The sequence below is a fragment of the Balaenoptera borealis genome (assembly GCF_965194805.1).
Source record: "Balaenoptera borealis genome assembly, chromosome: 13".
Taxonomy (NCBI): domain Eukaryota; kingdom Metazoa; phylum Chordata; class Mammalia; order Artiodactyla; family Balaenopteridae; genus Balaenoptera; species Balaenoptera borealis.
Window position 1 is genome coordinate 91,168,836 of NC_138870.1, and position 13,396 is coordinate 91,182,231.

A 13,396-nucleotide genomic window follows, 5' to 3' on the forward strand; every position below is an offset into this window, starting at 1 on the left:
ACCGCTCAGAACCATGCCTAGCATGTAATGAGCCCTCAATAATAACTCCCTTTGTTGAGCATTTACTATGTGCTAAGCACCTTACAGGGATGCTCTCATTTAATATGCCCAACAACCCTGTGGGGTAGCCTTACTATTTCTCTCATTTTATGTATGAGGAAACTGGGGCACAGAGAAGTTCAGTAACTTGCCCAAGGTCCCACAGCAAATGATGGAGCCTGGGCTCAAATGTAGGGCCTTCTGTCTTCAGGCTGTGTGTCCGTTCCACCACACCAGCATTAGATTCAAAGGGGCAGTGGGTTTCTTTGTTAGGCTGTGCACTGCCTTTTGGAGACTTTTATAATAATCCTCTTGGAGGCAGGGGCAGGCTCAGATGACCCTGGGAGCCCATCTCTGGCTTTTGCCTCTCGGCCTTGATGTGGCCAGGCCCTGCCTTTTTAGGTTTCTTGAGCCTCTGCTGCTAGGATATGAAGCTGTGCAGCCTTTGCCACCTCCCGGATGTTTATCTTTTGTGCCCAAGGCTGCGAGGAAGGTTCTGCAGCAGCCTCAAACAGAGCCTATGGCTTCCCCACTTCTGAAGCCACGGCTCCCCTCCCAGGGCCATTTATATCCCCTCTAGGCCCCATCATCATTCTACACACTTGAGATCAGGTTCCCACCACAGAGGCCTCTGCACCCCTAAGCCAGGCTCGGCTGTGCTGTAGCCAACAGCCTACAGAGGAGAGGTGCAGGCTGGTCTCTGGGCCCTGCATGATGTGTGAGGAAGGGCTTCGGGCTTGCCAAGCATCCCTCAGCTCAGAGCTGGCATTCTCTAGACCTGAGAGTCTCGGCCTCAGGTAGTCATCAGAAACCCCTGCAGAGAATGGACTAGATGCAGGTAGATGCCAAGTGTAGTAGACCGAACAGTGGCCCCCAAAGAAAACAGGTCCTAATCCCCTGCAACCAATAGATGTTATTTTATAAAGAAAAAGGGTCTTTGCAGATGCAGTTCAGTCAAGGATCTTGACATGGGGAGATTATCCTGCATTATCTGGGTAGGCCCTAAAGCCAATCACAAGTGTCCTTATAAGAAAAGGGAGATTTGACGCACACAGACAAGGAAGAAGTGATATAAACACAGAGGCAGAGATTAGAGTAATGTAGCCACAAGCTAAGGAATGCTAGCAACCACCAAAAGCTGGAAGAGGCAAGGAATGGGCTCTCCCCTAGGTCCTCTGGAGGGAGCACAGCCCTGGGGACACCTTGATTTTGGACTTCTGGCCTCCAGCACTCTGCGAGAATAAATGTCTGTTGTTTTAAGCCACCAAGTTTGCGGTAGTTTGTTACAGCAGCAACAGGAAACTAACACACCCAGCAAATGGCAGGAACTCAGGACTATGCATTTCAATCAGTTCCCCGGGTGATTTTGAGCTCCCCCTGCCGAAGATGGAAAACTAGACGGAGTACCTAGACTGAAATTCCAGGAGGACTGTGAATTCTTACTCTCCATCAGTTTTGCTCCTCTCCTATTCAAATTGTGAGAGATGGGAGCATATTGAGTGTTTAAATGCTGATGGGAAAGTCCAGAGAGGAAGTGGAGGTTGAGTTATGGGACCGCCGGGAGAGCAGTGATGGGGCCACGTGCCCAGGGAAGCGGGGTTGGGGGGGGGAGGGGGGGAGGAGGAGACCTTCCTCTCCAGGGTGGGAGGGAAGATGAAGGCTGGGGGATGTGCAGCTGTTTGTCCGCAGCAAGGAGACTGTTACTATTTGTATATCATTTTTGCTCTGCTTGCACCTCCGCGCTCCATTCACGGATCCCGCAGCCCTCTAAATCACCTTCTTCAGAATGTGTGACAGGAAAGCCAAAGAAGGTTGGGTGGTCAGTCATATGCACCTGCTGGCACTATTAGGGGCAATCACCTCCTCACCAGTACCCCTTGGCACTTGTCCCATTTCAGGGGATTTATATAATCACCCGTTGGTGGGGTGGACTTCCACACAGCAAGGGACTTGTCCTTTGGTATAGCATGGCTTACCCTTCCCTAAAAGCATGGACCCTACCCTACCCATGATGCCTTTGTCTCAGTTCCCAAGGGATGTGTCTGCACACTTGGGATACTGGGCAGTGGTCCTCTGTGTGATCCAGCCCCCAGGCTTCCTCCCTGCCCCTGCCAATTGTGCGTGATGCGGAAGTAGGTGGGATCATCGTAGAAAGAGGAGGCTGCATCACTGCAAACAATTAAGTCCCGTGGCAGGTGTGTATTAGGTAGGGTTTTCCAGAGAAACAGAACCACTAGGTTGTGTGTATGACCCAGGAAAGAGTCAACGTTGCAGCTCAGATCTGAAGGCAGTGAGCTGGCAGTTTCCCTGTTTTTCGGAGGAGACCAGTCTTTTTTTCTCTTCAGGCCTTTAATTGATTGGATGAGCCCTACCCACCTTATGGAGGACAAATTGCTTTACTCAAAGTCCACTGATTTAATTGTTAATCTCATCTAAAAAATACTTTCAACACCCAGCAACATCCGGACTACATATCTGGGTAATATATGTTTGACCATATATCTGGGTAGCTGTGGCCTAACCAAGTTGACACATAAAATTAACTATCACAAAGTGTATTTTTTAAGCATTTACATTCCCGGAATGATGCTAAACACTGTCATGAATACAAAACACCTATCAGACAATGGGATGGGAGCTTAGTTCAGAACAAGCTCCCTAAGACTGGGAGATGATGTTTCATAAGGTTACTGGAAAACTAAAGGAGAATCCTGGTGGGAGGGAGAACCCACCTCCCCCGATCAAAGCTGAAATCACCAAACACTTGTTCTCCCAGCCTCCCCTACAGCTTGGTGCAGTCTTGTGACCTAGGTTCAGCCAATCCGACAGAGCCCCCAGGTTTAATCAGGAGATCCAGGTACAAACAAGCTCCTTCTTCCCTTCTGTTGTCTCCTGGGCCTCTCACCCCTCTTGCAGCTCTCTCCCTCCTTGCCTCACCTTCTCCCCCTTAAACATGATAACCGAATTCACTGTCCCTGGTTTCTGGCTTGAGCCATAATACTTCCTAGGGCCTCATTATTTAAATGTGGTCAATAGATTGGCAGCTGCATCATTGCCAGGGAGTTTGATAGAAATGCGGAGTCTCGGGCCCTACCCCAGACCCACTGAATCAGAATCTGCATTTTAAAAAGATTCCAGACTATTCATACGCACGCACATTAATATTCGGGAAGCGCTGACCTAGCCCACACCGTTAGCTCCTCCTACTCCGGACTGTCTGCAGGAACCACCCCCTCAGGCAAGCCCACCATACTTTGCACAGTTGGGCTGTCACTATAGTAACCAGCCATGGCCACCTCTGACCTCTGCCATCATCTTCCTAGCTTTAGTCTCACAACTACAGTGAGATTACAGCGACTATTGCTATAGAAACCAGCACTGGATATTGTCTACTATCAATGCTGCTGCTCGTCCTTCACTCCCCGTTTCTGTGAAATTATGAGCCTCCCAAACCACAGTCAAATATCTAAATTCCTTGCCAGCCTAAGAAAGACTCAACAAATAACAAACACGAAAAGTCGGAGCCACACAATTCATAAAGGAAAGGCATAGCAACTGCAGAGATTTGCTTTGATTTGAAAAGGGAAGACGGAAGCGTCGCTCTGTGTAGCAAGGCCTTTTCTTCCATCTGGCAGAGAGAAGGTTGACTGATGCTAAAAACAACGTTGGTGATGATCATGATGACAGCTACCGCTTATGAGCACTTTCCTGGTACCAGGCACCAGGCTACGTGTACATCATCCCATCCAGTTCCTACAACAACCCTCTGTGTTAGTTTCCCATGGCTGCTGTAGGAAACTGCCACAGGGACTTCCCTGGCGGTCCAGCGGGTTAAGACTTCACCTTCCAATGCAGAGGGTGCGGGTTCAATCCCTGGTCGGGGAGCTAAGATCCCACATGCCTCGTGGCCAAAATACCAAAACATAAAACAGAAGCAATATTGTAACAAATTCAATAAAGACTTAAAAAAATTTTTTTTAATTAATAAAAAAACCTGCCACAAACATGCAGGCTCAAGACAACACAAACTGATTATCTTACAGTCTGGGGGTCACAAGTATGAAATCAATTTCACTAGGCTAAAGTTAAAGTGTCGGCAGGGCTGGTTCCTTCTGGAGGCTCCAGAGGAGAATCTATTTCCTTGCCTTTTCCAGCGTCTGGAGGCCACCTGTGTGCCTTGGCTCCTGGCCCCTTTCCTGCATTAGTCCAACTTCTTGCTTCTGTTGTCACATCTACACTCCCTCCTTTGACCTTCTTGCCTCCCTCTTCTAACTTGGCTTGTGGTTTCATTTGGGGCCCACCTGGATAATTCAAGACAGTCTTCCCTACTCAAAATCCTTAACTTAATCACATGTGCAAACTCTGTTTCATCAGATAACATTGACAGGTTCTGGGGATTAGGATGTGGACATTTTGGGGGGCCATTACACACCCTCTGACATAGGTACTGTGTCAGCCACACCCTCTGACATAGGTACTGTTATTATCCCCATTTTCCCGGTGAGAGAAGTGAGGCATGACCATCGGAATACAGTCGTCCTCCATACCCGTGGGGTCCACATCCACAGATGGTTGAATCTGCAGATGCAGAACCTGCAAATACAGAGCACCAACTGTACCATGCCATTTTACGTAAGGGACTTGAGCATTTTGGTACCCGTGGAGGTCCTGGAACCAATTCCATGGATACCAAGGGACAACTGTACTTTGTTCAAGGTCACACAGCTTGAAGGTGGAGCTGGAATCCAGCTCTTAGTCAGCCTGTCTCCAAAGCCCAAACTTCTGACTTCTGCATGACAGCTTTCAAATGGCTTTAACTCATACACTGTTGTCACTAGGAAATGAACAGAAAACCATCACACTCCAAAGAGTGCGAGCTTTCAATAGCAGCTCCTCTACCACAGACTAAAACCTCAAGGGCAGGGCAAAATTTAAGTCAAACCACAGGCATATTAGTCTGCTGGGGCTTCCATAATAAAAAAGGCGGCGTGTACAAAAGAAATTTATTTTCTCACAGTGCTGGAGGCTGGAAGTCCAAGATCCAAGTGTCAGCAAGTTTGGTGTTTTCTGAGGCCTCTCTCCTTGGCTTACAGACTGCTGCCCTCTTGCTGCATCTTTTACATGGTTGCCCCTCTGTGTCTCTTTGTGTGTCCCAGTCTCCCTTCTTATAAGGACACCAATCACACTGAGTTAGGGCCCACCCTAATGGCCTCATTTTAATACAGTTACATTCTGATGTTCTGGGGGTTAGGGCTTCAACATATGAATTTGGGGTGGACACAGTTCAGCCCATATCAACAAGTAATGCTTGGACCTCAGGAACAAGGCAGTTTAGGCATCCGAGATGAATTCCAGAGCCCTGTGAATGCCCTCATTCCCAGCTTTAACACTTGATTCACATTCTCCACCCCCATGTCTCCAACCTCACCTGCAGCGACCCTGTCAATACCCTGGCTTAGTCTCCTGTGGCTGCTGTGACAAATGGCCACAGACTTGGTGGGTTAAAACAACACACATTTATTCTCATACAGTTCTAGAGGTCAGTAGTCCAAAGTCAGTTTCACCAGGCCAAAATCAGGGTGTCAGCAAGGCTGTTTTCTTCTGGAGGTTCTGAGGGAAGAATCCATTTCCTCATCTTTTCCAGCTTCTAAATCTGCATTCCTTGCATTCCTTGGCTTGTGGCCCCTTCTTTCATCTTCAACCCAGCAGCAGAGCATCTTGCTTCCATATCACCTGTGTTGAATCTCCCTCTGTTTCCCTCTTATAAGGACCCCTGTGATTGCATTTACGGCCTACCTGGATAATCCAGGCTAATCTTCTCAAGATCCTTAGCTGTACCATATCTGCAGACTTTCTTTTGCTATCAGTATTCATAGGGAATCGACCAGATATCTTTGGGGGCCATTATCCAGCCAACCACAGTGATCCTTCCTCACACATGTCCTGGCCGCCCCATCTGTCCTGGAGGGCTAACTAGGACATGATGTGTGTGAAAGCCCTTGGTTGAACTGTAAAGGTCTTTTCTGCCTCAGGGCCTTTGCACAGTCTGTTACTGCCACCTAGAACATCCATCTTTATACACGCACATTCACATATGGCCAATTCCTTCACATATTCAAGGTTTTGTCACCTCCTCAGAGAGGCCTTCCCACGAACCTACATCAACCCTGTTTATTCTCTATCCCAGCACCCTGGCACTGATCACAGTTTGTAATTGCTTTATTACTTGTTAGTTTATGGGTTTCTTATCTGTCTCCCTGTTAGACTGTTAGCTCTATGAGAACATAGGTGCATCCTGTTCTCCACTTCATCTCCAGCTCCTGGAAGCATGCCTGCAATATGGGTGTTCCCTAAAGGATTGTTGGATGAATAAATGCTATTAATAGATGACATTTTATCAGTTACACACCCATGGCCAGGTTTGGGTTTTATCCTTGAAGGTTCTGCCTCTGAGTATGCCTGTGGCTCAATATTCCCCAAATCCAACCATGACCTGTTTTTGGAAGGGTCCTATTTTCTAATCTCTCCAAAGCTTTCTGTGCCCATCACTAGGACCTTCATGTGCTTCTTCCCATCTTCCCTGATCTGCACACTAGACTCACCCTAAGCCCCCAGGCAGCTGGCTATTTCGATAGAATCGAAGAATTTTAGAGTAGGAAGGAATCAAACAGACCCAGGGTTGGCCAACTGTGATCCACCGTCTGATTTCGTGAATCAAGTTTTCTTGGAACACAGCCAGCTCTGTCATATATGTGTTGTCTGTGCTTGCTTACTCACTGCAATGGCAGAGTTGAGTGGTTGCAACAGAAATTGTATGGCCCATAAAGCCTATTTACTACCTGGCCCTTTACAGAAAAGGTTTGCCAGCCAACCCCTGAAATAGACCCTCAGATCCAAACCCACCCACTTTACAGATGAAGACACTGAGAGCCAGAACTTTACAGACCAGAACCAGGGTCCTGCTGTGAGCTCTTGGCAGATTCAGGACTAGAATTCAGTTCCTCAGAATCCTGAACAAACTAGGCTCTCCCAAATACCCCACCATCCTCTTTAGCACCCAGCCCTTCCCCCACGAGACTCCCTTTCCACCTCTGGGTGGTCACCCTCATCACCAGCTCTCTCTTCAGCATTTCAGAAAGGCCCCACCCATGTATGTCCTTCTTGAATCTGGGCCCAACAACCTTCCTGAGCTGACTTGCTCTCTTGACCCTGCAAGAAACCCATCTAGGCTTTCTTTTCCCTTCTAGAACCTCTGGTCCCACTCCCACAAACCTTCTCTTCAAAAGCCTTAGCGACAATTATTTTTTTAGGGTTTACTTCTTTTTAATTTTTTATTGAAATATAGTTGATTTACAATGTTGTGCCAGTCCTAGGCTCACAGCCAAGTAATTCTTTTTCAGATTCCCTCCCTACTACAGTCTACTACAAGATATTGAGTAGAGTTCCCTGCTATACCGTAGGACCTTGTTGGTTATCTGTTTTATATATAGTAGTGTGTAATTTTAATCCTAAACCCCTAATTTATCCCTTCCCCCCTTTCCCCTTTGGTAATCATAAGTTTGCTTGCTATGTCTGTTAGTCTATTTCTGTTTTATAAGTTCATTTGTATCTTTTTTTAGGTTTCACATATAAGTGATATGATATGATATTTGTCCTTGTCTGACTTATTTCATTCAGTATGATAATCTCTAGGTCCATCCATGTTGCTGCAAATTGCAATATTTCATTCTTTCTATGGCGGAGTAGTAGTCCATTGTGTATATGTACCACATCTTCTTTATCCATTCATCTGTCAACAGACATTGAGGTTGTTTTCATGTCTTGACTATCATAAATAGTGCTGCTGTGAACATTGGGGTGCATGTATCTTTTCGAATTATAGTTTTCTCCAGATATATGCCCAGGAGTGGGATCACTGGATCATATGGTAACTCTATTTTTAGTTTTTTAAGACCATAGCAACAATTTTAATGGCCACTGGTCTGTTGAATGGACCATGTCTCCCCTCTGTTCACCTCAGGCCACCTGCTCAGGGGTTATTAAACCTGGCTTGCTCCCAAATTCCCAGAGGAGCTTATTTAGAATACAGATTCCCAGGCCCCATCCCAGGCCTGTTGAACCAAAACTCTGGGGGTCAAATTGAGGCCTTGGCAATTTTCACACCCCCCTCTTCCTAACCTCCCCCAACCCCGTGATTCTGAGGTTGAATCCACTTCACTAAGCCATGAGCTTCTTGGTTTTCCTCTAAGTTTTAGTTACTACAGACAACTTCAGAACAAAGTCCGTAGCCAGTGGAACATAGTTGTCTTAAAAAATATATCAGGAGAATACAGTCTTTTTTCCCTCAGTGTTCTCCACCCTCTCCTTAACTCAAGACGCTAGCATTCTTTCCCATCTCCAACTCCTCCAAAAGAAACATCACAAATAATACTATTTTTCTTTCCTTCTGAGTAGCCAAGATAAGAAGATTTTTAGATGAGTTGCTGGCAAAGAATTCATGAGCTTATAAACTATTGAGGTCAGAGTGACAAAAAGAAGGCAATGATGAAAGGGAAAAATAGGTACATAGAAAATTCCAGAAGAGGCTGCAATCCTGGGGTTCAAGGTTTCTTACTCTGGTGCTCGCCGGCTGTCTTGGTAAAGGTGTTATTTTGAAGGCAGTAGAGCCTCTTTTTCTCCTCTTTGGTATTCATCAGAAGTTGGCTGTGTGCCCTGGGCCTCAGCATCTAACATGAAAGGCAGCCGCTGAAGGGCAGTCTGTGCTAGAGACACAGCGCCCCCAGGGACCGGGAGTTGTGGGCTATGCTTGGGGGGCACTGAGCAAAGGAAAGGCAGACCAGGGCTTCGGGGAGCTGCCTCTGAAAATACAACCCAGAGGGGCATTCTCTGAGTACCCGGGGCTGGTTTTAGCAGTCATGGAGACATGGTGACAAAAATAAGTCCCCTCACCTGAGACTGTAGAATCCAATTCAATTTCAAGTCAGTGTGTTTATTGAGTGCCTGATTCAGTTTAGGTGATGGAGAGACTGAGAGAATTAGGATGACAGCCTAAGCAGCAGGCTGATCTGGGCAGAAATTCCCTGGGATCCTGCCCCACAGGTCCATGGGTCCAGAAACTCGATTTCATCTGTTTCACCCAGTAAGGAATTGATAAATCTTAGTCCATTTCATGAGTACATTATTTATTAAGTGCTCACAGCCTGCCAGGTACTGCCCTGGGAGTAGGGATGGGGCTGGATCGGTGAACCCAGCAGTTCCAGGTCCCTGCCCCATGGAGCTTACATTCTAATGCGGAATCTGCAAGGCCGGTGGGTAAGGCCACTGGGGTGAGGGCTACCATGGGAGGGGTCTATGCTGGGAGGAGTCCTCAGGAGAAATGTCGAGGGAGAGGTGGGATTCGAACTGTGGTTTGAAGGTTAAGTGGGGTGTGGCTTTTTAAAGGGCTGGAGGCCTTACAGGGGATTGAGCTGCATGAGCAGGGATGAAAATGGCATGCCATCAAAGGTCCAAGACCAGATCGGCTTCCCCTGGTGCTGGGAAGGAAGTTGGACAAGAGAACATGGATGGGTACCACATGGGGTTATAGCACATAGGCTATGTAGTCAAATGTCTTGGGTCTGACTCCCAGCTCTCGTACTTGCTAACCTTGTGATCCAGGGCATGTTACTTAACCTCAATAAACTTCATTCTCCTGATCTAGAAAATAGGCATAATCATAACTAGCTTGTAGGTTGGTCCTAAGCATTTAGATGAGATCATGAATGGGATTAACTGAGATGAATGTAAAAGCTGTTTAATCTTAACATTGGATAAATAGGTTGCTTTCTAAGAAAACTGGAACCTGCCACCAAAACTGGGTGGGAAGCTCGTGACATCTGCATACTGGGAGGGGGTTGCTGCCTTGGGTAAATAAACCCTTTATTTACCAACCTTTTCTCCCTCCCGTGGCAGCCATGCTGGACTGAATGGCAGCACCGGGGCTAGGGTGAGGCAAGAGAGCTGCTAGAACATATTTACTTGATCTGACCCTCTTAAGTTTTGCACCCAGGCGCCCCATGTGCCTCACCCTGGTCATAACCATGTTGAATGGTAGGACACCTGTTTGGTCTACACCATGCGTTTCTCAAAGTGTGGCCCTTGGTCTACCTAAATCAATATCATATGGGCTGCTTATTAAAATTATATTCGTGGACCCTATGCAATCAGCATCGCTGGAGATAAGGCCAGGGAATCTGTATCCCCCACCACTCACACACTCACACACACACACTCACACACACTCAAAACCAGGTGATTCTCAGGCCCTATACCATACCTTAGAGCAGAAGTTCTTCGAGTTTGCCCCTCCAGCCCGGCAGCATTAGCATGGCCCCAGAACTCATTAGAAGGGTAAATTCTTGGCCACCTCCCCTGATCTACTGAGTCAGACCCTCTGGGGGTGGAGCCCAGCAATCTGCATTTTAACAAGCCCTCCGGAGAATTCTGATGCGCGTTAAGGTCACCTGGGGGATGTTTTAAGCACTACCAATGTCCAGCCCCATCCTAGATAAATTAAATCAGAATCCCTGGGATAGGACGCAGGTATCAGTATTTTCCAAAAGCTCCCCTGCCGTCAATCCTAATGTGAGGATGGAGTTTATAATAATCACCGGAAGAAATAAGAAGATGGCACAAATGCATTACACTTAGAAAGTTATAGTTCAGCCTTAAGCATTATCTCGGTGAATTCTGGCGGCGAGTTGGACCCCTGCTGTGATCCCTTTAGCCTGTGGGGAGCATGAGACTTCCCAAAGCTTCAGGGGTGTGGCCAAGGCCCCGAAGCGCCGCCCCTTCCTTCCCCGCAGTTTGCCGGCAGTTCTGGGCTGCCTGGTCAGGCTCTCCGGGAAGGCTCCCCGTTTCCAGACGCTAAAGCCTGCTGGCGGCTTGGTGCTTGGGCAGAGCTGAGGCCTGGGAGAGCTCCAGAAGGATGACAGGGAGCAGCTAGGGGTGGGAAGAGAGAGTTGGAGGACGATTCACGATTGGGCTCACCATGGGGAGCCCCAAGTCCTAAAAACCCCAGGAGTTGATTGGATTTTTTACTAAGCACCCAACTCTGTGCGTGGTGCTTTAAGGGAGTCATCTCCTTTATGTTCACATGATCGCCGAGGAAGATGACACTCACAGAAGAGTCACATCGTGGCCTTTCAGTCACATTATCCCCGTTTTGCAGATGAGGAAACTGAGCCCCAAAGACTCAGGAGAGCCTGCCCCGAGGTCACCAGTGCGGTCCGGATGTCTCCAAAGGTTCTCCCACTTTGAATTGAGAGACAGGGTCTCCAGGGAAAAGGGGGTGGGGATAGGGAAGTGGGGGTGGGGGGTCGGCGATGAGCGGTGGGGGTGGGTCTGAGCCGGCGCTCCCACCGCGGCCCCCCTAACGCGTCTCGGTCCCTCCCCCGCCGCAGGCCCTTCCTTGTGCTGCCGCCACTGATGGAGTGGATCCGGGTGGCCGTGGCGCACGCCGGCCACCGCCGCAGCTTCTCCATGGACAGCGACGACGTCCGCCAGGCCGCCCGGCTGCTGCTGCCCGGCGTGGACTGCGAGCCGCGCCAGCTCAGGTAGGGCGGCGGGCGGGAGATCGGGGGCGGCGGGGCGCAGGGAGGGCGCCCTTCCCCGCACACCCAGCCCGCGTCCGGGTGCAGGGAGGGTGGCCGCAGCCCGTGGGGCTAGGGGCTGGTTGCGCCCGGGGCGGTGTGCGCCGGCGGCCTTGCCGTCGCTGAGATCGGGGCTTCGCTGGTTTAAAGGACAGACGCCGGCTTAACAATGACCAGGTCCCTCGAGCTGCAGGGATGGAGGAGGACAAGGAGCAAGGCTCTGCGGGAATGCTCCTGATTCTTCGATTGCAAGATATCGGTGTGCCTCGATTCTATTCATATTCTTTCTTTTCTATTCTCTCGCCTTCTTCCTCTCTCTCTCCCAGCCCTTCACTCCCTCTCTTCTTCCTCCTTCCCTCTCTCTCCCTCCCTCTCCCCCTCCCTCCCTCTTCTTCCCTCTCTCCCTCTCTCCACTAGAAGTAAATTATTGTCTTCCTGTAGTTTTCTGGCAAAACCTTGCAGAGTAGAATTTCTGGCTGGGTCAGAGCCCGCCTGTGCTTTTTCACTTGCACGGGGATGGAGCGACTCTCCCTCCATCTCTCACGCCTGCATCCAGGTCTCTCCTGCATCAGGGTGGGAATTATTCGCGGGCTGCTCAGCGACCCCATGCCGAGGGGCTCACATTTATCCAAAGTGAAAGAAAGGAAACAACTCGCTCAGTTGAGTCAAAACCTGGTTCTAAATGCAGAAAATACAGACACTCAGACGTAGGTGTGTGTGCACATGTGGGGTACTTTCTTGACTCCCTGCACTGTTGTCCAGGTCGTCATTGTCACCATTTTCAAATCCCCATTGCCCACCAGATGAGACACTGTCCTTCCTCTAAAGTTCATCTAGCCTGTGATGTGGCCGGGCTGCAGAGATGTCCACCCTTCCAGGATATGATTGGAGGTCTTCAAGGAAAGGGAGGGTTTGCAGTATGAAGTATAGCCCATTGAAGGCCCAGAGATGCCCCGCAGCCCAGGAACATGCAGGGGCCTGATGGAAGTCAGCAAGCATTTATTGAATGCTTACCATAAGCTGAGCACTGTTCTAAGTGCTTTACACAGATTAATTAATCTTGAATATTCTCCAACCTGTATGAAGTGGGCATTATTATTATGCCCACTTTACAAGTAAGGAAACTGAGGCACAGATAGGTTAAGTTACATGCCCAAGGTCACAGGACTTGTAAGTGGTGGAGCCAGGATATGAATTCAGGCAGCCCAGACCCCCAGGCCCCCATAGTTCTAACCACTGAGTTGTACTTTCCTCAGGTTTCTGTCTAGACAGAATCTGTCTGTGCCACCATCCCTTACATCTTGTCACCTAGAATAACAGCAGGTCTCAGGGAGAGACACAAGGGAGCAGCCATTTATTGAACACCTACTATGTGCCGGTTAATAATTGCAACAAGAGATTTGCATTCATTACTTGTCTCCTTTGAGCCCTGAAGCAGCCTCCTGAGGTTAGTATAAGCTTCCCATTTTAACAGATTGGGAAGCTGTTGCTGGGACAGCTTATAGGTGGAGATATCAGGGATGCGATCCTTGTAGCTCATATTCCAAAGCCCATCCTCGCCCACCAGACTCTCCTGCCTCCTGTTTCATGGGCATGGCTACGCTACCTGCAGGCTCACTCCCACTGCCCCTGCTCACCGTCCCCAGCTCCGACCTGAGATGACCTTCAGACTACAGCTCTCTTCTTGCAGCAAACCTGAGACTGCTGGGTGGCAGGGAAAGTAAGAT

General features: G+C 48.8%; 1 protein-coding gene across 9 annotated transcripts in view; it reads left to right on the plus strand.

The window, feature by feature from the left end:
* The window catches only part of ABTB3 (ankyrin repeat and BTB domain containing 3), a 322,748-nt gene that overhangs the window by 240,212 nt on the left and 69,140 nt on the right, over positions 1–13,396 (plus strand). For all 9 annotated transcript variants that reach the window (XR_014233017.1, XR_014233018.1, XR_014233019.1 and 6 more), the window contains exon 4: positions 11,481–11,633. Coding sequence is in view for 5 of the 9 variants with exons in the window: in XM_082348918.1 (XP_082205044.1) it covers positions 11,481–11,633 (153 nt within the window). In the remaining 4 variants the exon portion in view is untranslated. The remainder of the gene's footprint in view (positions 1–11,480; positions 11,634–13,396) is intronic.